General features: G+C 44.0%; 1 protein-coding gene across 1 annotated transcript; it reads left to right on the top strand.

Annotated features, from left to right (window-relative positions):
• Nucleotides 1-11: 11 nt before the first annotated feature.
• nup93 (nucleoporin 93) lies at nucleotides 12-21,222 on the top strand. Its single transcript, XM_056599145.1, has 22 exons — nucleotides 12-169; nucleotides 763-945; nucleotides 1,856-1,973; nucleotides 10,626-10,688; nucleotides 12,296-12,424; nucleotides 13,249-13,323; nucleotides 14,277-14,369; nucleotides 14,815-14,954; nucleotides 15,141-15,273; nucleotides 15,365-15,522; nucleotides 15,725-15,890; nucleotides 16,363-16,456; nucleotides 17,931-18,122; nucleotides 18,396-18,522; nucleotides 18,691-18,763; nucleotides 19,167-19,211; nucleotides 19,315-19,431; nucleotides 19,535-19,653; nucleotides 20,062-20,179; nucleotides 20,349-20,432; nucleotides 20,619-20,747; nucleotides 20,930-21,222. The coding sequence occupies exons 2-22, from the start codon at nucleotides 767-769 to the stop codon at nucleotides 21,038-21,040; spliced, it is 2,463 nt and encodes an 820-aa protein (XP_056455120.1). The 5' UTR covers nucleotides 12-169; nucleotides 763-766; the 3' UTR covers nucleotides 21,041-21,222.
• Nucleotides 21,223-26,689: the final 5,467 nt, after the last annotated feature.

Genomic DNA, 26,689 nt, shown 5'->3' with positions numbered 1-26,689 from the left:
TAACAACGAAATACATTAGAGACGAAGAAAAGGCCTCGTCCAATCAGCGGCATTCTTAGAAATGCCGGGTTTTGTCCGAGAGACCATACACGATTTACCATAATAATATCAAGTTTCAAGCTATCTTCTGAGGAGAAAGGGAATATATTAAATCCTGGCTAGATAGCAGGTTAGTTGTTTAAATGTCTGCAGCTTATAGTGGAGATACATCAACATCCCATTACTATTTCCTGAGCAATTTTCAAACTAGCTAACCTTAACCAATGTATCAGTGATTGTGTTAAGCTAACAACGCATGCTAACGAAGCAAAGCTAGAAATGCTAGTATTATAAATGATTAGCGAAGTTTCCCCAAACCCCTTTATTTTATAATGTTATGTTTTGCTCTGTCTAAATTGCGTGATAGGCCACAGTCTGTCGCTTATGTAGACGATCAGGATGCCATGGGCTAATGCTATGTAACCTCACTGTCACATGTGCGCTCTTGTCAGTCGAAATGAACATGTAAACATGAAAAGTCTCATCTTCTTAGCGATACATTTATATTATTCTATACATGGTCCAACACAATACCACTTGTTGTTATTAACATGTTTTATGTACAATGCTAGCTTTAAGTTTATTAAGGTTTTATTATATATTAAGTAAATAAACCTTTCCTTCAACTCTACTTTGTCGTTAGTGAAATGGAGAACTGTTGTGCAAAGTATTCTCTTCGCCCTTTTTTTCAACCGCACCATTTTGATTTTTTATCTTCTCTAGAGCAATGGACACCGAGGGTTTTGGAGAGCTGCTACAGCAGGCAGAGCAGTTAGCCGCCGAGACAGAAGCGGTGTCGGAGCTTCCTCATGTGGAGAGGAACCTGCAGGAGATTCAGCAGGCTGGGGAGAGGCTCAGGTCCCGCACGTTGACCCGCACCTCTCAGGATGCTGCAGATGTCAAAGCGTAAGGATGACCAGTTGTACAGACAGCTTTTCTGTTTCAGTACCATAGTGCTCACTGTGCAAAATATATTCACAGGGGACCGAAATCATAATATATATATATATATTTTTTTTAACTCAAAAAAGCGATGGGGTTTAATTTGAAGATATATTACCATGAACCTTGAACATTTTCAAAACAAACACCTTTTGTGTACTTGCTGGCTAGCAGAATTAGTCCTAGTCAAGAACCACATTCCTAAATATACACTGTTGACTAAAACAGCATGAAATATAGGTTTGCTGTTATTTCCCTCACATGAGTTGTAGCCAATAGGTTCTCTTATCATGAATATTAATCCTTGCCCATTCCATTTCTGCTTTCTCATTCCGTCCTGACTAACAAGCTCCCCTGTCCGGTTCCGGTGTGGAGCATAGGCAGCTCTGTGCAACTGCAAAGGCAGTCAAAGTCAAAGCAACACAACAAATCCACTACTAGCCTAAAATACTGTATATATCTAAGGCAAAAACAATCCAAATAGGACAACTACAATTTGTTTAGTTGTATTTTATATTCTGAAGTACAGTCACCATATACTTATGTTTCCAAGCTTTTTTTGTAGACTTCATTACTTTTCTCTTGTCTCCCTTGGCATGTGGTTATGCCTGTAGAAATATGAATTCTGCTCTGAATATATACACTGTATACAGCATAGATTAGCAAGTAAAGGTAATCATTTTCCTTAGCTATTAATTTAACTTAGTTTATTATTCTTGCTTTGAACTTGTCTTTGATTTTCTTCCAAACAACATATTAGATTGTTTATTAGTCTTAAATTCTAAGTCTTGAGCGACCTTGTTTTCCTTTTCCATATTAATGGAAACAAAAAGGACTGTTAATTTAGTCCCGTGTATCTTTTCACTTTCTTCAGGTCCATCCTCCTGGGCTCCAGAGGACTAGACATCTTCCACATCTCTCAGAGGTTGGAGAGTCTGAGTGCTGCCACTAGCTTTGAGCCCTTGGAGCCGGTCAAAGACACTGACATACAGGTGAAACAAGAGAGCTTATCAATATTCATGTGATTTTCTGTGGTGCCAGTCGTACTGCAGGAGTAAAACTAATTCCCTTCTTGAGTTGCCAAATGAGGGGATGAATGTTTTTTTTATATTGACTGATATCTACGAGAAGCTTGATTTAAGGCTGTGCTTAGGTAATGGTCTTCCACAGAAGACAAATGTCCACAATCTTATTGTGCCCCTGTTGAATTCTGTTGAATGCTGTAAAATAAGAATGTCTTTATCAGAATGATTTCATAGCTGCTCACGTTTAGATTTGAGAGTTGTACAGAGAAAGAGCGGAAGCGAGCAATACTTTGAAAATAAACAACCCAAAAAACGACGCCCTCCCTCTTCTTGACAGGCAAGATAGTTTCCCCTTACCAATCAGGGATGAGAAGTCCTGATTGATAGGAAATGAGACGCAAACTGTCTAAAATCGAAATGCTCTCATTACAAAATTCTCACAAAGCATTTCACTCACATAAAGCTGACGTTGACTTTGCCATTTCTAACAAATTACTCTCCATTTATAGCTCTAAAATTGTACCGATGGCTCATAAGATTAATTTATATTATTGGGTCATTGATAGTTGAAATCAAGCAATAATTTATTGTTTTGTGTCAATCTCATGCTGGATGTATTACACATTGGCTGTTTCTATCCGTCTGTTTTATTGTCCTTTTGTGGATTATCCCATTGGTCTTTGTCCAGCCATATGGATTGCCCTGTGATGGAAGATTGCTTTATAAGATATGTCTTGCAGTTATTTATTTTGTTTATATCTTACAAAGATTGTGTATTATTTACAATTGTTACCAGGGTGTCATGACACAGCACTTCTATCTCTCCATCACGCCCTCTGTCTCTTATATATATAGATACCTAATTTAATCAATATGTACAGTAAGGAAATGGATTTGCAACTAATCTTACAGGCTCTCACGCAGTGGTTCTGGGTAACGTAGAGACCTGGTGTTACTGAGTGCCTCACTCAAGGCAACCTGGCGGTTAACTGGTTTTCACCAGTCCATGGTGGTTTCTCTGTTGTTCCTTTCCTCATTATAATCTCTCACACTCTCACTCTGTGCGTTATCATTCTTCTCTATCCATCCTTTGCTTATCGTGTGTAGCATTCCTGTATAATGTTTCTTTGCACAGTCAACCTCCAGATGTCTGGATCTTCCTCTCAGTCTGGTGTCGTTTTTTCCTCTTCTCTTTTTGCATTTCCGTCTCGGCCTTTGCATTTTTAGCCCGATTTCGCCTCCATTGTTACCTTTGATTGACTTTCCTTGCTTCCCCCAATCCTGCTCCTCTCTTTACATCCATTGGGCCATTGTTTTCATTATCTCTCCCTTTTCTTAATTTCTCTCGTGCACAGTCGGCTGTGTCATGCTGGCTCTGGTTTCGGTTTTAGGAGCTTTGTGTTGGTATTAGTCAGGCTGATGTTTGCCAGGGTGGGTGGGATGAATTGAGTGACTGACTGGAAGAGCACTTAGGCTCTGGCAGCAGGGTGGTGCAACCAATTCTCTCAACCATTAAAGAAAACGCATCCTCTCGCGTGTTTTTATTGGCTTATATGAAATCCAGTCATGAAAATTGGAATTTGTCTGAAAACCCAATTTAAATGTTCCTATTTTGTGGAGTAGGTGTGTGGCTGAGAGTGGTTGAATTCAGTCCAGTCTTCTCTGTGTCTCTCTATCATACTCTCTCCCTTTAAAGGAAACCCTGTTAATAAAGAACAGTAAGGGGAACACAGCATATTCAGGAAGACTCATTCAAATGTAAAAGGGAATATCTACCCTTGAAGCAACTCTTTTATCCTAGATATTTCTATATACCTTATATTTGATTATGTTCATCTTTTAAAGTCAAAGGGAAACTATTTATTTTTGACAATGGTTACACGAGTATGAGCCACATGCATTAGGGGAGCTAATGCTTCTCTATATGTCTATATGGCTGAACTGTCATGGTTCACATATAACCTAGATAGAACCCGAGACACTTGGGTCCTGCTTGAGGAAAGCAGGTCGGTTTCTGGAGCGCAGCGGCCAGGGGCATGGTGTATTTAGGTTACCAGTTTGACTAGCGCATAGGCATGTAAGCGTTTGTGTCTAATTCCTCCATCAGCTTTTTATTATATTATGTATATTTTGTAAGAAAAATGACATCATGGTAGTTCTAGTGTGGGTACAAAAATGAATCTACTATCACAACTGAACATCCTTCATAATATGTATTGGCCTAGCTCTCCACCAGGCTAACACCTAGCTAGCTTGGCTAGGCCAACTAGAAGTCATCTGTCACAAGCCTCAGACCCAGCCCCCTTAAATTGGATGCACCGTTACTTAATTCCATCTTAAATTGTCCTGAGTTTCACTTGAGTTCACTTGAGAACTTCCCAGGCCCGGTGTCCTTGTTCTACAGCATTTTGTCCTGTGATAAGCATTATTAAGTGGGTCACACACCAGTAGGAGTGCTGAGTAACAGATAACACATTTGCTACAGACGGTTTCTGGGACCGTTTTATTGGAAGGATTACAGTTGGCTCTCCAAGTGTTGGAAGTTGCTGGTTGGTCAGGAGAAACTTTTTAAAGTTTTAGGTTATCCCTTTCTAGGTTATTGTAGAAGCAAATTGAATGGGTTTCTTTTTTTAGATGAGCATATATTCAATTAAAGAATCTAACCACATTCAGCCAAGTCATTTGTAACCTTATTGAATTATGTGTCTCTTTATATGAGCACAAGGCTAGTTGGCTAGCACGGTGCTTGTGCCAGAAAATATCTGCTCACTAAAATGTCTTGCCCATTCATTTCCCTGGCTTTCCGGGACACTACAGCTATAGTTTCAGTTGGAAATTAACCGATTTTTTTTGGGATTATCATGCATATGATGATGATATTGGCCTATCTCTAAACAGCTCGAATAACATAATCTGAGAGTTTTGCATAGATATCCATTACCAAAGACATCTTTGCCTATCAGATTGGGTTTTGCTGACACCAGATTAGTGGTTATGACCACAAAAGAAAACAATGTGTTAGATTAATAACTAGAGGTTGTGTGTTCATGTGGCCGATAAGGGTTGTGGGTTTGTACTTTTTCTCTGTCATCAAATTGGCTGTATGGAGACCAATGCCAGAAATATGGCAGTTATTTCAAGAGGTGGCCAGATGGATAGAGAAAATGGATACTGAAAGGCCTTAAACTGGATGGTATTAAAATGGAAATGTGTCGTCGGCATAAGAAAATAAAGAAAATGGCGCCCCTCCACAAAGCAAACCTTAACACTCATTTTTTCTGCAAGTCTCCTCTCTGTGTTTCATCTCTAGCTTTCTGCTCATTTCACACTGGCCAACTCTCCCTCTCGCTCTCTCACATTGCTCTCTTTGTCTCTCTCTCTCTCTCTCTGTCTTTGGCTTTCAGTCCTTTCATATTCTGCCTTTCCATCTGCCTCTCTTCCTGTCTATTGCATCCTTCCCTTCTCCAGTGATGTTATGCGTTAAGTGGATACAGTTCGATAAGCACAGAGCATCTGCTAAGATAGACTCACTATTGACACTGCTTGGCTGTGTGTGTGTGTGGTTGTATGTGTAAGAGGAAAACGTGTGTGCATGGAGCCACATTTGATGATTGTGTCTAGTATGTTGGTCCCTTATGTGTCTGTTAAGAGAGGTGTATGTCTGTGTGTGAGGATTAATCATGTATGATGCTCACTTCTTTCGCACTAGTTCTGCATTCAAAAGCTAGTACATGTGCGATCTTTGATAGGAAACCTAAACACATGAAGCTTCTGTATGCATGTGCATTTTCATCCCCCCACCCATATCCCCCATCCCTTCATTAACTAAACATGACCCTTAAGAGCATGATTAGCCTCCTTTTAAGACAGGATGTCGGAAGCCATCAACGGGGGAGTGGGTGGTGGTGGTGGAGGCAGGGGGGGGGGGGGGGGGGGGGGGGGTCCATTACTGTAATTGCATTGCGCTAAGGGAGGGAGGGAAGAGAAGGATGTAGGGAGAGGGAGGGAAGAAATAAAGGAAACGATGCATAGACAGCTAAAAAAAACAAAAGCAAATGAGTTAGACTGAGAGGGACGGACGGGTGTCAGAAGTGTTGGGAAGAAACGAGGAACGAGGAAGGAGGGAGGAAGAGATGGAGAGAGAGAGCAGCTAGGAGGGAGGGAGGGATGGAGGGAGGGGGGGTGCCGGCTCATGGTATGATCGGCAAATCTATACCAATCCATAGTATCATTCTCACGGCTCCCCCTGTCTCTGGACGGAGAGTTGGTACAGCCCTCCGACGATAAAAACCACCTCCACTGAGTCTTGATGTGGCACTGGTACTCCACTCTCGGGCTCAGACCAAAAGTCAGTGGCCTTCTTTTTCCTGCTTCTTCTTTTTTATTTCATTTTTTAAGACTCCGAATGGACGTCCATGCTGGCTCTTTGGAGCATAGGGAACACGCCCCAGAATGGCGGGCCCTTCTCTGGTCCTGTCACAGCCAGAGTGCCAGAGGAACAGCGAGTGCAATGCAGATCTCCCGGGCTGTCAAGGGCCTGCATACAGGAGTGCACTTCTTTGACTTTTTTTCCTCTCACAATTTTTTGCTAAATCATAGTTTCTTTCATTTTCCTCTGTGCCTGGGAGCCATGGCGTTCATCATGCGTGAGTATCCCATACGGATATGGATAGATATTGTATGTCGTCTCTTAGTTTATACATTGTTTCTGTCACAAAGGCAAACGGCGAGGATGAAAGTAATTCCTACTTGATGAAGACAATATAAAAGTCTATTCACAGCTGAAATTGATGAATGATGATCGTGATTATGATATGTGCATGCTTACAGGAAGTGGAGGAGTTAAGGGTGGGGTTCTCTCTTACATACACATATACACGTACATTCTACACACACACACACACACAATACACACTAGTGCTGACAGGTTCATTGTGTCATGTCATATGAGGACAGATGACCATCGTATATGCATCCTTACCCTATTATATAAATATTGGGTAAGTATGATTAAAATATAAAACACTTATATTACAATCAACAGAAGTATGATGAAGAGGACGGTAATTTTTTCCTCCGTAAAAATGGCAATTGCTGCACATGTCTTCATTTATATATATTTATTAACTCTCTTTACTCCTGATATTCAATTTTGTATCATGAGTCTGCAAAATAAAAGGCTATATTCTTGATTTAATCCCATGCCACATGCCATCTTCTTTGGCAAGGCGCTATATTTCGATTAATTTTATGATGCGTTATAGTAAATAGCTTTATTTTATGATGAGATATTATGTATCGATTTAGTTTTTATGTTGAGCCACTATATATAGAGTTGCCTCATAAGGCTCTATACAAAGATCGATTTTATAATACGACTATTGATTTATTTTATGATGAGGCACTATAAATGTAGCCTTATTTTACGATGAAGCACTATAAATATAGATTGATCTTATGATCAATGGCCTTATATATATATATATATATATATATATATAATTTTTTTTTATTTTATATGTATTGGAACGTTATATAAATGTATTTTATGATAAGGAACAATGCAGATGTATTTAATGATGTGGCACCCTATATAGCTTTATTTTATAACAAGACACACTGTATTTCTTGGTTCACTGTGCAGACAGTATACATAGCTTTATTTTATAACAAGGTACCATATATTTTTGTGTTCCCCGTGAGACAATGCGACTCATAACCGAGAGTGAACAAGTGGGATACATGAGGGCATACATGATATAAAGATGACCATGTGTGGCTATGTCAAGCATTATTGTGTGCGCAGCATGTCTTGAACATGTACACATGTGAATGAATGTGGAACAACACTATCATCCAAAGTAGCGATAATCATTTGTCACCTCAAAACGTTGCAGAATGATATTTGGTGGGATTGGGTGTCTTCTTTCAATTGTAGGGAGTGTGTCTTCTGTTTTTCACGGATTTTGGACATCAAGGAATATTGGGACGTAACACACCTATTCTTGATTTCTCCCCCATCACTGCTGACATGAATTGTCTTCATTTTCATGTTTTGCTTTATGGCCTTTTATTTTCCTCTAGTTTATTCTTTGGTGGATTTTTCTGCTGCCTTGTTTGCTTAATCCTCAGAAGCTTCTGGGCTGCTTGCCCAGCAGGTTTTTGGCAGAAGAAAGGATTTATTTTTAGTAAAGTACACAATACTGGAGTAAGGGTTTGAAGCCTTGTCTGACCAGACAAGTGTTTAAACAGATTTTGTACTGTATGAAAGTGCTTTTGAATTATTGTCCTGAATTCCTCCCTTTTACAACTACTGTGGACGATTATTAACACAAAAAAACAAAATGGAAGTGAGCCCGGCCATAACTGAACACCAAACTCCAACCGTATGTTCTAAACGCATGGCTAGTGCCTTCCAATTCGGTGTAGTTTACAGTAGCGTCTGTGCCCTTTCTTAAGCCCAAATTGTGCTAATCCACTTGGCTTTACACTCTTATTTATATACCCTGTTCTGATGCAGCTCTCCAGTCAAAATGGACGCCCCGTCGCCTTTGGTTAGGGCAGTTAAATATAGAGCTTTTGTCAGCCTCGGGGAGGAGGGGAAGGGTGACCGTCAGGAGGGAAGTCTGTGTTTTCAGTGTAATTAATATGGCACAATGAAAGAAGTATGAACCTGAAATCAAAAAACATTCCTTCAACATATAGATGTTAGGTCCGCTATCTCTCTCTCTCTCTCCAGCTTTGGGTGTGCTTGACTGGGGAAATATGTTATGCTCATGTATGCTCAGTTGTGAGTTGAACAGTAGCACAGCCTCAATAAGTGGCCAGGAAAGGAAATGGCGATGCCCGGAAAACCGACAAGCACAGGTCTCGGTTACCGCACAGCTGTTCTAAACGTGACAAAGCGATACCTGGGAGAAATGCAATTTCTCCCATTAAATTATTTAAGCCCTTCTTAAATTGATCTATTTATCAATCAATAACAAATTATGAGTGTGATAATCAAAGCTGGCTGTTAACAAACTATCTAACTGGCTATTAAACAGATGATCGTTCACATAACATAAAAAAAAGAAAAAAAAGAAGCATTTCTTTGTACCTGATCACCCTCTGCCCTGCTTCCTCGGCGTCTGGACGTTCAGGGTGGGCCGGGCCTGAGGCCTCTGACCACTGCGCACCAGGCAGGGTGGGCCGGGCCTGGGGCCCAGTTGTCCCTGAGTGACAGCTAATGGAAAGATGGGGGGGGGGGGGGGGGGGGGGGGGGGGTGTTGGTGGGGGCCGGTAACTAGGCGGTAGGGTCTCACGCTGTAGATGCGATCTGTAACACCAGGATGGCACAATGGGGATACAAGGAAGGGGAAGGCAGCTCAGAAAATGGATCACCGTCCTAAGGGATAATGAGATCATATTGGCTTGACCTAAGCCGCTGTTCTCTACGTGACGGGCAAAACATTTTTAATCGCCAAGCTTTTATCTGAGATGGATGATGGTGTATGGCCATGGCAGTCTAGCCTGTGTGAAACAAGCCCTCTCTGGTTTAATATGTACTTCCTGTGGTCCTATTTTCTGTTTTTAAACGAATGGAAGGCTCCAACGTGTTTCCTCAATCTTTCAACTTGGTGGAAGGTCTTACCTTTTTTGTTGTTCTGGTGTTATTTTAGATTGACTGCTGCCGAATCTGCGTGACACCTTTCGGAAACCTATTTCTATTTTGTGCTCAAATCCTGCAAATGTAATTTCAATAATTTAAAGCAAGACTTGATAACACATTTGTTTCGCCCTCCGTATTCATTACATCTATCTTTTTTAAATACATTTTTTATGGGTCCTTTTATGACTCACAACCACGTTGGTCGTATCCATATTATTGTAGGCTTGAGAAATGTAGGGTTCGTTTTTTTTGGTATCTTGTAAAATCAAAAAGCATGCATCCTTATGGGATTATCCAGAAACACCTGAGCATGACAGAATGCAGCCATGCAGAACAGAGACGACATGAAAAACAAATTGCCACCATTTTGCGGTTTTCTCAAGATGGCCGCCTTACCCCCCCCATCCCAATTCACCGCCCTTCCCTCTGAACAGTGCAGTTAAACACCTCGCTGGGAGGAAAGAAAATCATATCTCCCACTTATGCACTCGAAAGCACTGATGGTGAGTAGGATAAGTAGCTACGGCTTTCACTGTAGTATGTGGGATATAATTACATGACGAGCGGGGAGGAACGGAGGAAAAGAGAGATGGAGGAGAGGCCATCTAAGACGGCACTCATCCGAAAGCTTTTCTAACTTTCTTCTTACCACCCCCTCCGAGCTAAAAATTAATTATATTTTATATATATAAACACAAGGAATAATAGACCATGAAATATGGGGACACAAGCCGTACGCCTGCAGATGTGTGTGAACGAGGGGTATTAATGGGAAGGCTCTTGTTGTCCTGACTATAGTTTGAGGTGGTGAAGGACCTGCTTCATAGGAGCAGCGGAGAGAGTAGCACATCCGCCTGTCTAAAATGTCTTGATTGTTGTTTACAGTCAGTTGTTAACGTCATCTTATTGTCTCCCCATCTCTCTCTCTCCTTTATCTCTCCCTCTATGCATCCTGTTTGTCTCATTAGGGCTTCCTGAAAAACGAGAGGGACAACGCCCTCCTCTCAGCCATCGAGGAGTCCCGACGCAGGGTCAGTGTCTGTTACACCCATCATATCCTACATCCTGCTCCATCAGAATCACCATCACCACGCAGCCTCGAGTCTTAAGTACCAAGGTTTATTGACAGATGCAATTAAATAGACATGTTGGGTACGCTAAACATGCTATTAACGCAACCGAATTCATGACTAACCTCAAGTTACGAGTCAGCTGCAATGTAGAACCCTTCTAATAAATAGCCAGGTTTTGCTAAACCGTGTCTGTTACCGATGGGCACGATTTTCATCTTGCCTTCTTCTACAACACACTCGCCTTGAGGGGATCGTTGTGAAATGGTTTCTCCCCTGATGTGAAGCGCTCAGAGGAGCTGAGTTTAATTAGCCTGCATTTTCATTCTCTTTCTCTCTTTCCATCGCTCTTGGCCGCTGTCGATGACAGAGAATAGCTTGTACCCTGGTGTGGGAGATAGGTTAGTAGTATAGAGGCTAATATGCAGTGCAAAAGGATTTATATAAACATGTTTCACATTCCATTGTTTCTTTAAATGATTAGCCCCGAGGCCAAGGCATCAACTCTCTGAAGGTTGGCTGTAAAGAGACTGTTGATGGCAAATATCATGTCAAATATTTGCAATGACATTTTTGGTGAAATATGAATGATGAATTGATGTCAATCCAAACCATCAATCATATTATTACATATTATTTTCTAAATTAATTTGACTTGGTCTTGGTAAATCACAATACCAACTAATCCTCAAATGAGTTTAGAAAGAAATTCAGATTTAGTGGTGCCTCAGCCAAGCATCCAACATGGCCATTAACATATGATTCCTAGTTCTTCTAGTTAAACGCAAATCAGTGAAGAACATGTTGATGGCTATTATATATAAAACACAACATTTAAACTTTTATTGATGCACACAGACATGTTTGATATATTATTTTGAAAAATGTATTTTAGGTCAATCATCCTCTTCTATTGCCTCCCCACTGCGTGTATAGGTCAAATAGGAATGAACAAGTACTGGCTCTCATCTGTATTCGCAGAACCTCTCCTCCTCGTTCTGCAGTAGTCTTCTGTTTCCTCCTGACCTCCAGAGTGGCACCGCTTAATTAGCTGATGTTCCCATTATCTCCCAACTCTCTGAGGAGAGACAGAATAGACTTGGCTCGGCCCATGGGTGGGGAGGCGTCCCCCGGGAACTCGCTGTACACCTGGTTAGCGTTGGCATGTGGGTATCATGTTGCCGTGCCATTTATCCATACATGAGCGCGCCGTAGGTCGGCTGAGAGGATCTGGAAATAGCCTGCGCTTAATCAGGACCCACCTGAAGATATGAACTCACACCTGCCGGCAACGGTGTCAGCGTGCTGCCGACACGCTGCGTCTCCCTCGTCTCCCTGCATCAATATCCGTCCCAGTCGCCTCGGCTCTGAAACCATTTGAGGTCTCGACTCCTCGACCACAAATGTTATTTTCCTGCTGAACATCCCTTCTTATACATGTTTTCTCTCCCTCTCTCCCTCTCTCCCTCCCTCGGTCTCCCTCCCTCCCCATTCCTTCTACTATTCCATCTCACCATCCCATCCATGCATGTCCCCCGGCCTCTCCCGTCGGCCCTCTGCCCTCTCAGACCTTTCTGCTGGCGGAGGAGTACCACCGGGAGTCCATGCTGGTCCAGTGGGAGCAGGTGAAGCAGCAGGTGCTGCGCACCCTGCTGGGGGCCGGAGAGGACGCCCTGGACTTCAGTCAGGATGTGGAGGTACGGCGTGCCAAATGCACTCACCATTTCACATTGGTAGTCAATTCACATTGACTACCCTCTATTAGATCTCTATGTATTTTTTTGTATTAATATACTTTATTTCAATGGGACCTTTCATACATCAGAAAGCCTTTCAAAGTTTTTATTTGTGGTTAATGTGCTTGCTGCCAGCTGCTTAGTCTGAAACACGAAAGGGAAAACATCAGACGTGGACACCTTTTTAATGCCCAGGAATATCCATTTAATAAATATAGGTGCTTGTGTTGGTCAAGTAATGCTATAATTGGGGGTTAATAATATATTCTTGAACTGTTGCACTTTGTTTCCAAACATGAATTTTCATACGGATTTCATTGAGGTAAAATAATGTTTCATCCAGGTTGAACACATTTAAGATTAAAAATCTGTTTTACAAGAGCAACCCAACTGGTCCAATTCATTATTAATACAATGTGTTCATTTCTCATTATAATTCTTAATCTGATGTGCAGATGGCCATGGAACTGAAATGAAATGTGGTTCTATGATAAATTATTCAGACACTTTCAAATTTTCACTCTGGTATCTCTTGCCAAATGCCCAAAACAGACTTGTTTTGATGTACAGCTTTAATACTCTAAGTAATGCTCCTAATCCATGTCTCCTTACCAAACCCCAATCTTTTCTGTTGTTTTTTGGTGTTGGTAGTTGTCAGTGTGTTGGCGATTGTATTGTATATTTTTTTCCCTGAGCATTGGGAAACCATTTAATTGGGGATCGAAATCCCCTTGTGTATAGGCCTATCCCTAGACCTTGACATGTTGTGTTTGTATGTCTTGCAGCCTAGTTTTGTGAGTGAAGTCGGGGTCCCAGGAAGGAGTGCCTTGGACAGTGTGGAAGTGGCCTATGGACGACAGGTGGGTTCCCTTCTTGTTATACCTCACGCTTTAATTATTATAAATATATTTTGGCTTCCTGCTTGTGGTTGAAAGGAATTTTAGTTGCAGATTTTCTTTTTCTTTTGTCTGGTCTCGATACAAACCACCCCCACCACCCAAAAACATAAATGGGTTCATTAAATAGTTTCTGCTAAAAAACACTAATATCATCACATTACGGTCAACAATCTTCATTTTATCAATATGGCATGATTTAAATGAGGGCAGAGTATATATTTAGGTATTTAGCTACTGTAGTTACTGGATGTCATCCTATATATTTTTAAAATGCAAACAGAATAGTCCGTTATGAGAAAAATGTGTCAATTTAACCCTTCCTCTATGAAGCCTTATAAATCACATGTTACATTCCATATTAAAAAATAGGTCACAGCCTGCGAGACGGCAACGGATCAAACATATTGATTGATTGGAGTGAGAGCTAGGCACTCTGGGTAATTTCCCCAGCATTGTATAAAGATTAGCCAAAGCTCTGCATCTCATCCACTGTAACTTTACCCTCCCTCGCTGTATGTGTGTTTGATCCCTGTCACCCTATTGTAGCCTCAGACTCTCGTTGTCGTGCCCCCAGTGTCTCTCTGCCTGTCCCCTTTCTGTCCGTCCCCGATCCGCCTCCCCCCTAGCCGACCCTCTGACCATGTGCCGCCACATCGCCTGCGGCGTCGTGCTCCTGGTGTTTGTCGTCTTCTTCAATGACCTCCTCAACGTCTTCGTCCTCTTTGTCTTGTTCTTCATCATCAAGCGTTTCGCCCGGCAGCCCTAGCCGTGCAAGCAGCTGCCACCGCCCCCGCCCCTCCCCCGCCCCTCCCCCCCCCCCCCCGCCCGGAGCCGCGGGTGGGAACAATATGGCCTCGTTTGGTTTAAACTGGCCGCCGCCTCCTCCTCCTGCTCACCCTCCTCTCTCCGTTCAGATCTACATCTTCAACGAGAAGATCGTCAACGGCCACATTCAGCCCAACCTGGGGGACCTGTGTGCCTCTGTGGTGGAGAGCATCGACGACAAGGTGGGAGCCGCCGCCCGCACGCCTCTCTCCCTATGAATGGACAGATCCATAGACACCGCTTTAGGAACGCAAAGGGACGTTCAGGTGTTCCAGCCGCCGCAGGGGACAGAGCGGTGGGAATAAAGACGGAGTAAGATCATTTTAGGGGAACTCAAATCCAATCTAAACCTAACCCGTGCGTAACAGGATAATAGTGCCATGAAAGAATAGCAGTCGGAAAGGGGAGATTGGGCGCAAAGGACCACAAAGTGGCGGCGGTCATTGCGATGTGACAACCAAATATACAAGCCCTACATTCAGCATATTAATAATTTACAACCAGTTTGGTTGCAGTGTTGCGCACCCTATTATAGCAAAAAGGGTGGATGGGCGGCTCGCATAATTGCTTCAGAGTTCAGTCCAGTTTGTCACTGTCTCCCTGTGCTGTCACCCCCCCCCACCCCAGAACGTGTCAGACATGTGGCTGATGGTGAAGCAGATGACTGACGTGCTGCTGGTGCCGGCTAAAGACACCCTGAAGAGCCGCACGGCGGTGGACATGCAGATGGCCTTTGTGCGCCAGGCTCTCAGCTTCCTGGAGAACTGGTGTGTGTGTGTGTGTGTGTGTGTGTGTGTGTGTGTGTGTGTGTGTGTGTGTGTGTGTGTGTGTGTGTGTGTGTGTGTGTGTGTGTGTGTGTGTGTGTGTGTGTGTGTGTGTGTGTGTGTGTGTGTGTGTGTGTGTACTGCCTTGGATGGTCTTCTCATGCCTCTGTGTCTCCTCCCCCGCTGCAGCTACAAGAACTACACCATGGTGACGGTGTTTGGGAACCTCCACCAGGCCCAGCTGGGCGGGGTGCCTGGAACGTACCAACTGGTCCGCAGCTTCCTCAACATTAAACTGCCCGGCCCACTGCCCGGCATGCAGGTGACCTACGCTCACAGCACCCATGCACTCGTGATAAATGAATGGGGTGAGTTAGACGGGCTCTCTGACGGAGGGTGATTTCTGGGTGCAGGACGGGGAGGTGGAGGGTCACCCGGTGTGGGCGGTCATCTACTACTGCCTGCGCTGTGGGGACCTGAATGCAGCCATGCAGGTGGTGAACAGGGCCCAGCACCAGCTGGGGGACTTCAAGGCCTGGTTCCAGGAGTACATGAACAGCCCTGACAGACGGTGAGCCCCGGCGTGCTACCATCGGCATAGCTACCACACTGGGAAGCCATGGCCCAGAAATCAAAGTCGGGTGTCGGGAGATGATGGCTGTTTCTGACATTGTTTTCCTTACGGTCTCGGTTACATCTGTTCCTCTCTCCTTCTCCGCCTGTCACCTCCCTCCCCGCCTACCTATCCCATCTCTCCCTCCCCTGGTCCCCAGGCTCTCCCCGGCATCGGAAAACAAGCTGCGTCTCCACTACCGCCGGGTCCTGCGGAACAGCGCCGACCCCTACAAGAGGGCCGTCTACTGCCTGATCGGAAAGTGCGACGTCAGCGACAACCACGGGGAGGTGGCGGACAAGACGGAGGACTACCTCTGGCTGAAGGTGCTGATCTAGTTTACTATAAGGTCCCTGTCGGCTGACGCCTTCGCCCACGTGCTGGTCTCCCACACCACGACTTCACTACGCACACGGCGATGAGCGAAACAAGAGAAGACAAGACATTAGCGTAAACACATCGTTTATAGCACGACACAAAACTGACAACACGAGTTGAAGCGCCATAATCCCCAGCCAGCCATATTCACAATGTGTCCAGTGTAGCTAATGCACTTGTTGTTGATGGGTCAATTACCGTTTAAGGCGGTACACAATGTTGAAGCATATTAGCTGAGGTGTTGTTGCTCCACGTCGGCTACCAGGTCGTGATGCTAACGCTGCTGAGGAACTCAACCACTGGGATTGCTCGAATGCAAAGAACACACGAGCGTACTCCATTTCAAATGCGTTCACCACAAGGGGCCGTCCCACGGCTAGGGAGGGGTCTCTGAAGCCGTGTCTCTGCTGTGCCCTACAGCTGAACCAGGTGTGTTTCGACGACGACGGCAGCAACTCACCGCAGGACCGACTGACCCTGCCCCAGCTGCAGAAACAGCTGCTGGAGGACTACGGTAAGGAGAGAACACCCCCCAGCCATCCCCCTTCTCCCTACTGTCGCGCTCCCACCCAGCCATACTCCACCTCCACCTACCCATGCTATCATTGTTATTCAGCACTGGAGCTTAGAAACCCAGTGGGAACATTTAGGGAGGCCTGAGAGCTATAAAGTCCATAGCTCAACTCAGGGACTTGAATATTATGACAACTGACAGAAAATGAAGTCAAAGACGACTTGGATTGAAAGAAAATGGACGGATGCTCGTGCCTTCATGTGTCTTTCTGTGGATGTGTTGTGACCCTACACACAGGGTGCTCTCAGAGCTTTCCCTCCGACAGCTTGTAGGAGCACTTGTTTTCTCTCCCGGGCACTCCCTAGCCCGCACATCTTCTGCTGCGGCTGCTCCACATAGATAAGCCCACACAGGGCTCTCTTTCTCTTTCTCTTTCTCTCTCTCTCTCTCTCGCTCTCGCTCTCTCTCTCTGTAGCACTGCTGCTCTCAGCAGGTGGTAAAGCTTGCTTCTCTTCTCTTCCTGCTCTCTTGCTCCTCAGCGGCCGTGTCCCCCGTCTGCTGCTGTGAAGAGGACGGGGGATGAGAGAGAGGGATTTATTCCCTGCTGTGAAGGGAATAAAGGCCGGAGGGTTTTTTGACACCTTCTGTTTCGCTCTGTTGTCGCCATAATTGTGTCACTTTTTCCTTGCGCACCCCCATCGCGGCTCGCCCCCCTCTCCTTCCTTTACCCTTCCGTCTCCTTTATCATTCTTGATTACAAGCATCATTTTCTTTGCATATTCTACTCATTCTGCGTTATCGCCATCTATTTTCTCCTTCGTCCTCTACATCTTACCCTCTCATTCCTTCTCGCTCTCTCCCTCGCTCACTCGCTCTCTCTCTCTTGAGCTCTCTCTCGTGCTCTCTCTCTTCCTCTTGGAAACTAAAGAGCTGGAACATGGAGATAAGGCTTTAAAATGGAGGACACGCTTCGCCCTTTTTAATGTTCCTGCATGCAAGGGAACTTTTTCAGCCAGCGAGTGGGGATTAAGAGTTTTTCTTAATTAAAAAGCCAATTTGATGACTCAGTACCTGCAATGTTGCAAAAAATAAAAAGCCAATGCTCTCTATCGGTAGTGTGCACAATGTAGAAGTCATTCACTTATATTGATGTCACTAATACATGACCTTACCCTGACCTAATTATACTTAGTATAAAAGGGTGAAATGTATTGCCATTATATATACTATGGGTTATATTTCCCGTGAAGTCCATACTTCTAGATTGGAAAGGTGAATCCAAAATTGGTTGAGGTTTGTCTGCAGAAGTAGTTTGTCCATTCTCTTCATGTTTTAGACCGATCATGAGAAGGATGCCATAGCACATGTGAAGGACGGCTCCACCCCGATGAGACGGGCGGAGCCTCTAATAGGAACCCTGTTCCCAGGAGGCTCAGCGTCTCATCTCCGCCCCGCTCTCCCTTTCCTCCACCAGGGGAGTCCCACTTCTCGGCCAGCCAGCAGCCCTTCCTCTACTTCCAGGTGCTGTTCCTGACGGCCCAGTTCGAGGCGGCCGTGGCCTTCCTGTTCCGCGTGGAGCGCCTGCGCAGCCACAGCGTGCACGTGGCGCTGGTGCTGTACGAGCTGCGGCTGCTGCTCAAGTCGTCAGGCCAGAGCGCCCAACTCTGTGAGTGGTCCCCAACCCTCACCCTATATATACACCACACAATGCAACGGTCCGCTGGTTAGGGCCTTTGGTTCGCAGCCTTACGGTTCTGGGTTCGATCCCCAATGTCTGCGGTCCACCTGCAGACCTAATCCTTACCTGCTCATTGATGCCGTCTACCTGAAGAGGAATTCACCATTAGTCAATTTGTATTAAAGCCAACGGCGCGATGCTCAATGACCAGTAAACAACAGTGCATGATCCCTTCTGCTTCTTGGTGGTGTCCCCCCGTAGTGAGCCAGGAGCCCGGGGACCCTCCCATGGTGCGCCGGATCAACTTCATCCGCCTGCTCATGCTCTACACCCGCAAGTTTGAGTCCACAGACCCACGGGAGGCCCTGCAGTATTTCTACTTCCTCCGGTAACTGATCCAGCGCACACGCAGAACCCACTGAAATCAAAGTGCTTCTAATATACTTCAGGTTATCCGAGGACTCTCTCCTGAGCCATCAACTCCTCTGCAGGCGTGTATGTGTTCACGACGGTGATCCGTAAGCATTGATGGCTCCTTGTGTCTGCCTCCCCACAGCAATGAGAAGGACAGCCAGGGAGAGAACATGTTCATGCGCTGCGTCAGTGAGCTGGTGATTGAGAGCCGTGAGGTAAAGCCACACGCTACACCATACTATACTGCGGGGAATCATGGCAGTAATATAGGGTTTTAACTGAGTTTATCTTTCATACTGCATCAATCATTTTATTTCTGAAAGAATCTCAAAATGTTTAATTGGCCATATCAAGGCCACATCCTGAATAAAATGGTTGATATCAAAGTCACTGCATGGATAAATATTAGTAGCACACGTTTGGCATTGATAAGATGAGAAGAGTGGGAACAGACAATAAACACTTCTCAACCCAAGGTCAAAATAATTTTAAACATGAATAAATCATATCAAGAATTATTCACAGATTTATTTCTAAGATATACTGTGTGTCAATTCTTAGGGATCCAGAGTGTGTGTCTATGACTGTTGACTCTCTCCCTCTCTCCTTAATGGATAGTTTGACATGCTGCTGGGAAGACTGGAGAAGGATGGCAGCAGAAAGGTAGGAGGACTCTCATTTCACGCTCCCTGTCTCCTACTCCTTGGAAATGTTTTGCACGGGTTGTTCTGTTTCACATTGACCTCCTCCCCCCTTTCCTCTTCAGCCCGGCGTGATAGACAAGTTTGCCGGAGACACCAAAGCCATCATCAGTAAGGTGGCGTTGGAAGCAGAGAACAAGGGCCTGTTTGAGGAGGCAGTCAAACTCTACGAGTTGGCCAAGGTAGGAGACTCTGCAGTCTTTACCCCTCCATACGTCCAGTTGTACCTATAGTACGCCTGTGATGATTCGGGGGCTGATGATGATGATGTGGCTCTCCTTGTAGAACCCAGATAAGGTGCTGGGGCTGATGAACCGGTTGCTCAGTCCAGTGATTGCTCAGGTCAGCGCTCCCCAGTCCAACAAGGAGAGGCTAAAGAACACAGCCCTGGCCATCGCGGAGAGGTGAACACACACCCCCACGACCAAGCAGGACATACACACACACGCACGATGAAATACATACTTACGGTAAACAATGGCCAAGACAAGAGCACATTAACGGAAAAAGAACAGCAAAGTATTGAGTCCACTATTGTATTGCAGGTCATTTTCTTTGTTCTGGATCATATGGTGAAATTACATAAATTCACTCCTTATAACCATTTCAATCCCTCATGGTTACAGTCATTTAATTAATCTAATTTGGTCAATGTTTGCTGTTAACAGACTACTATTGCTAGAGCTCAGAGTACTTTGGTAGCGGTTTCATTAACAAAACCACAACAGTAGCTAGCTGTTAGTCAGGCCACAGGGGGACATGAACAGATCCCAAGGCTCACGGGTGTGTCTCCACGGCTGTCTCTGGCCCAGGTACCGCTCACAGGGCACGGCCGGGGAGAAGTCTGTGCACAGCACCTTCTACCTGCTGCTGGACCTCATGACCTTCTTCGATGAGTACCACGCCGGCCACATCGACCGGGCCTACGACGTGAGTACCACCGCATCCATACCACGACGAGCGTGGAGAGACTCACCTCGCATTTGCTCCAGTTTGTGTGTGTGTGTGTGTGTGTGTGTGGGGGGGGGGGGTGTGCGAATGTAAAACTTCCCTTTACCGCTCACTTTTGACTCTTCCGTCATAATTTGTTCTTCGTTAGGTGATGGAGCATCTGAAGCTCCTCCCACTCAGTCAAGACAGCGTGGAGGAGAGAGTCGCCGCCTTCAGGAACTTCAGTGACGAGGTGAGACCCGTCAGGACTCTGCCTCAGGGTGCTAGGGATTGGTTAATGCTCCTAGGGCTGCTAGGGATTGGTTCCAAACTCCTTGTTATAAGCTCAAATGCAGAGATCACGTTTTGTTGTATACTTTCAATATAATTGGCCATTGCACAACCCTGACACGGCCCCATCTGCTCTGTGGATCTCCAGGTCCGTCACAACCTGTCCGAGGTGCTGCTGGCCACCATGAACATCCTGTTCACGCAGTACAAGCGCCTGAAGGGGGCGTCGACGGGGACCCCAGGCCGACCCCAGAGGAGCATGGAGGACAGGGACATGGTGAGAAGGGGGGGGGGGGGTTTGTTATCTCAAAAACAATTCTAAATTAATTTGTATGTTTCAATATGTATGTGTATTGTTTGCATTCCACATTTGTGTTAAATACATAAATTGTGTAAGCATGTGTAGATTATGCGACTTATTCCATCATGTATTTTTTTTCATTTGTTTTGTGATTACAGCAAATGCGCAGCCAGGCCAGAGCCCTGATCACCTTCGCTGGGATGATCCCGTACAGAATGGCCGGAGACACCAATGCCAGATTGGTGCAGATGGAAGTGTTGATGAACTGAGACTATATATATATACAGAGACACACACAGACAGACACACAGACACACACACACACTATGAATTGCATTTTCTTGTTTTGTTGTTCCATATTTTTGTTTTTCATGATTTTCAAATAAAAAAAAAGACAAATTTTCAGTTGCCTATGTTTCATAATTATTTTTTCAATATACTTTTCATCTTTATAATTTTTCTTATTTTCTATCACCCCAACCCTCCTCATTATACTCGATGCATTTTGTTATCATATTTTATTTGAATCACTAATTTTCCACTTCCATTTTCCAATAATGTTCTGCAAAGTATGTGAGGTTTACAAAACAGACTGTCGGTAATGTTTCTTCGCTAACGCATTTCTGAAATGTGCGCTGACAGGGTATCGTACTCGATAAACCTGGCTTACAAATGCCTACAACATATACTGTCACCCTGTTTTAGTGGGGTTCTACTAAACCAAAGCCTTTACATGTATTTGCATTTTTCTTTTGTCAAGTCATCTGTGAGGCTGAGGTTTTTTTAACACGATCCGACTGCTGAGCATACTTTAAGGAATCCGATTTTTTACTTCCGATATTTAATATTTTATACGCATACTTCATATCTATTGCTGTCCAATACAATTGCTTTTTGAAGGTTGCCAGAGGCTCTACAGCAGGGCGATAAGTAGCTTGATTGTTTACCTAGTCAGGCATGTTAACTCTGGGTTGAGTCTCTTAACGACGGTGTCCCTTGACGTTCATCAGGTGACAGGCGCCTGGGTAGGGACACTCGGCTTACTCACCGACATTACGTGGGTGAGTAGTTGATGCCTTCACTTCAATGGAAGTAATCAAGGTGTTGACCTTGATGGTGGCGGCTACAGGAAACCACTGAAGCAAAATGAAGAGCTGAATAATTTGCACGCTTCCGTGCGTTGAACACCTAACATGCTCTGCATGCTTAACTATCTGGATGTTTGACATGCTTTTGCTGGTAGCCTTTTATGGTTCAGTATTCGCATGATTTTACTGATGCAGGAAGTGAATGTCCCTGTTTGAACTGAGTCGCCATGTCTGTCTTTGATAGGTTAACAGGAATATGAAGGTCCTTTATCCTAACAAAGTCACCTCTTAGGCAATCCATGCAAAGACTGGGAAGGAACAGTATAGAAAGGAGAATCATTATTCTTGTTGCTATGTACACAAAAGCAAGAGGAAACGGCCAAGCTACAACATCATCAGCTATAACTAATTCTTCACCAGCCCATTACTTATTGACAATCTAGTGGTATTTTTAAGATTTGCATTTATGAATCCAGACGCAGCTTACAATTATTATTTTTCTGTGGCATAAATCATCGCTGGCATTTGGTAAAGGAGCTTTATCACAGAGCGATGCGTGGGAACCTGAAGCCCCCATCTGCCCAAGTCCTTCCATCTGACTTACAGGCCCAGCGGAAGAAGAAGAAGAGATGTGTGTTGGGTGTGTGCGCTGCAGCTGGTGTTGTGAATCAGGCCGACGACCGACACTTTGATTACCGGCTACTTCACAACACCAGGGTAGTACCACACCAATGTCTACAAGACCCGCCCCTTATCTTCAGCACAGGACCGCAGTTGATTAGCCGCCCAAACGCCACTGGACGAAACAAACGAAAAGATGAACCGAGAGAAAATCTCTCTGTGAATGACCTTTCAAAAAGGTCTTTGCCCACAGTGGTTTCATAGCAGAATGTACAGCCGATGCTCTACAACCAATGGGAAAGAATTGGTCACTGATGAGCCCAATTCCCTGGTGTGAGAGACAGCACTTGTGTCATTCAAATGAATTCTGCCTTAATGGCAAGGTATGTCAGGTGTTAATTCTCCCACTCTTTCATTGTATGTTGATTGCAAGTATATCTTTATTATTTTTTACCTCTAATAAACAATAATTTATTCAAATGTTAATCATTCGTATTGTTCCAGTCTGCTCATTAAATACAGGAAGTTTCCTCTCACTCTGCATGTTCTTGTAATTCTTGACTTGCTGTCTGTATGTGAAATCAATCAACGGTCTTAAGATGCAAGCTCTTCAGACAGACAAACAGCACTGATGAAGCAGCCACAACAAAACGACAATTACACTGAAGACAGAAGTGGGTATTACCATATTATCAAAATAATATTTGAACAATGTCACATCATGTGCAATACATTGCATTCACCTAACTATGCTTATTTTTCAGAATTCCTTGTCAAACTTAATTTCCCTTTTAAAACACAATCATATACCTATATAGCTATGCTTCCTTCATATCATTGTCATTCAGAATAAGATTGAAAGTGAGTTGTGATTTACCTAGAGATTAACACAATGACTATTGTATAATGACAATCAGTTGTAGCAAAAAATAAGCAGAAGTAGAGTTTGTATATCATATTGTGTTTCTGTGTTCATTTTCCCTTTCTGTGATATACAAATTGTAAATATTGCACTTGCAAGTTGCAAAGCCAGTTGTATTTTTTTTTTTATCTATGCAAGATTATGTAGTTGAATCATATTTTGGTGCAGTCTGGTTATGAATGGTCACTTTTCTTTGCTTTGTCTGAGAATATCTATCTTTCAAAATGTACCAAACACACACAGTTGTTTGATAACAGATAAACCTAAAGTAATTTTTATATTTCTGACTGGCAATCTGTACAACCATAAAAAAAATATTGAAGTCAACCATGTGAAACTGTAATGGCAGTTAAACAGCTGGCTAAGGGACCTGCACTGTTGTACTGGGAAGGTTGCAGGCAAGGTTATGATTTAATGGGCCCCTGAGCCAAACCAAGAAAGAGTCTCAGGAGAAGTACATTTTAATTATTTCCAACGTGCAAATGTACCTTAAGTTTGGTAGGGGAGGGTCTGCCATTCAATATGGACATGGTCTGTCAAGTCACTAATCGCTTTAGGCTCTTACTGGTTACATGAAGGTCATACCTAACCCTAAGCCAAACCCCGTTTCTGATGACAGCACATTGCACAACCCTAACCCTTACCCTGTTTCTGATGACAGCACCACCCTAACCATATCCCTAACCCTAACCCTCAACCTGTGAGGAATGGCTTGATAATCTTTCAGGTATTAACCCCTCTTTGAACTGCATCCTCTCGTTTTAACACCTGGAATCTTTTTGAACTGTATCCTCTCGTTTTAATGCCTGGAATCTTTTTTAAATTATTTATTTATTTCTCCTCCACTATGGAGGTAATACTATTTATTCATTAGGCTTAGGCAGGATTTTTATTTTCTGCAGGGCTGATGGTGTGTGTGTGTGTGTGTGTGTGTGTGTGTGTGTGTGTGTGTGTGTGTGTGTGTGTGTGTGTGTGTGTGTGTGTGTGTGTGTGTGTGTGTGTGTGTGTGTGTGTGTGTGTGTGTGTTTGTTTATTGTATGTACTGTTGAGTATGGACACACCCTGCTGCTCCTTCACATCTGAAGTTCCTAACGGAAAAATAAAGTTATTTGAATTGAATATGGCTACCTGATTGAGTGGATAAACAACACCATTTTAAGAGAGATATTTATCTTATATATATTTCGTAGTGCATGAAATGTAGGCCTTATAAGCAGCTCTGATTTAACAGGTTTATTTTGAAGACCTTAGCTTTCAATCTATCCAAACCAAATATATACATAAGAATATATTGTAGAATTTAAGCTGCTCGGTATGTCTGGATGGATGCACCTGGGGTGAGCGGTGACGGGATTTACCTTGCCACCTTCCGACACCAACTTCCACCATCGGTGAGCAACGGTAAGCCGGGGTCAGGGGTCAAAGGTCAGGGGTCAGGGGTCAGGGCTCCGCTTCGACAACGGCCTTGGTTATCATGGCTACGGCTATGGAAACAGTATAGCAATCAGCCACTCTGTGATGGGCTTGGTGGGCTCCAACACACCGGAGGCCCCTCTGCACTATGATTTCTACGTTAACAGAGATGCGTGGGGAACACGCAAGCGCTTCAGACCATCACTGTTTCAGCTGCATTCTGAAGGTCCATTGCGCATGCTGTGTGGAGTTCCGTGGCTGAGCTTGTTTTCTCGTGTCACCAAAACATTTCAGGCTGTGAGTGACACTGTGTCGGCACTTTTGTGTTTTGGCCCAGGACTCAGCGATGTTCATGTGAGAAAAATGACAATTTCTGGATTGGTCCCCTGCTACAACCCACGAATGGGCCGAGAGCCACTATTTGGAGACCACTAACTATTCTTGGCAATTATTGCACTCCTGTTTTCTTTCTAGTGAAATAAGATACTAAGCAACAACATCATTTCAGTTTATTTGATATTGTATAATACAAATATATAATGTAGTATAGAATTATAGAATGTAATATCTAATAATATCAAATAATTTAAAAGGTTACTGATGAATGTCTCCTTCTTCCAGGACTCCAGACCCTTGCCCCTGAGCGAGGAGGATGAAGATGATGAAGTGCAGGAGTGCGAGGAGAAGCGTAGACCTGAGCAGCCAGGTGCATGATGGGGAAAGGAAGAGGACATGTGCTGCTGAAATGTTAAGCTCCCATCTCGGACTCTCTCTCTCTCTCTCTCTCTCTGAGTAATGGGGCCAGCCTCTCTCTGTCTATAGATCTGATGTATGCTCCACCTCAGGTAGCTGAGACCGCCCTGGACCATCAGTCATGCTGGAGTAGGTTTGTTGATAGACCAAGGGTGGTTTTCAAATTTGTCCCCAATTTTGGTCAACATTTTCAGGCTGGACAGCTGGACAGTTGTTAATCATTGCCTGAATCTCTTGGCGATGTCATCATGTTTATCACAGGCATCACTGGTCTCCCAGCATCAGCCATCGCAACCAATGGCAAAGTCAAGGGAGATGCATGAACAACGGTGTACCCGAGTCCATTGCAGGACCATGTCCAGACTTGTTGTGAAATACATAGCCATAAGGCTGTTGAATCCAGGATTTCTGACTACTTTTCAAATGCACATTGCTTACTCAAAACATATTTATGGGAAATTAAATTGCTTACCACTTTATGTAATTTGCATCTTGCAATATGAAGCAAATAATATGGCAAATTGTTCATCAGATGTTCATCTTGTATGCTATGAGTGCCGACCACAAAATGAAAAAATGTGTGTGCGTGTCTGTGTGTCTGTGTGTGTGCTTGTGTGTGTGTGTGTGTGTGTGTGTGTGTGTGTGTGTGTGTGTGTGTGTGTGTGTGTGTGTGTGTGTGTGTGTGTGTGTGTGTGTGTGTGTGTGTTTTTTATGGGTGTGTGTGCGTGCGTGCGTGGAACCTAGCAGGCCCCGATCCTCTTCTTCTTCTTCATCATGGTCTCATTTATTTGCTACATCATTGGAACAATCATACCTTCCACGCCTGAAAATCAAGACGACTGATATTGTAGCTATAGAAATCACATCCCCAGTCCAATTACACATTATAACAATGCTAGAAGCATCCTATTCACACAAACTGAAGTCAGTTCTAATTGAGTTGAAAATCTCTCATCTTCTATGTGTGATATGAAATGCCTGACCGTCTTACTCCCTCCATGTGTTACTTAATCGAGAATAATTAAATGATTAAAAATTAAACATACCAAACTGAAACACACCACAGCCTCAACACCATTTTTGATGAGAGAGAGCTTTTCTTGATTTCTGTTGTTTGATTG

Source organism: Gadus chalcogrammus, chromosome 9 (assembly GCF_026213295.1).
Source record: "Gadus chalcogrammus isolate NIFS_2021 chromosome 9, NIFS_Gcha_1.0, whole genome shotgun sequence".
In the NCBI taxonomy this organism is placed as follows: Eukaryota; Metazoa; Chordata; class Actinopteri; order Gadiformes; family Gadidae; genus Gadus; species Gadus chalcogrammus.
Note: the sequence above shows the minus strand (reverse complement) of the source record. Positions and strands in the feature narration are given on the sequence as shown.

Coding starts and splice junctions, on each gene's coding strand:
- nup93 (XM_056599145.1), top strand. CDS start 767: ATGGACACCGAGGGTTTTGGAGAGCTGCTACAGCAGGCAGAGCAGTTA. Junction 15,523..15,724: donor ATGAACAGCCCTGACAGACG/GTGAGCCCCGGC, acceptor CCTGGTCCCCAG/GCTCTCCCCGGCATCGGAAA. Junction 18,523..18,690: donor CAGTATTTCTACTTCCTCCG/GTAACTGATCCA, acceptor GCCTCCCCACAG/CAATGAGAAGGACAGCCAGG.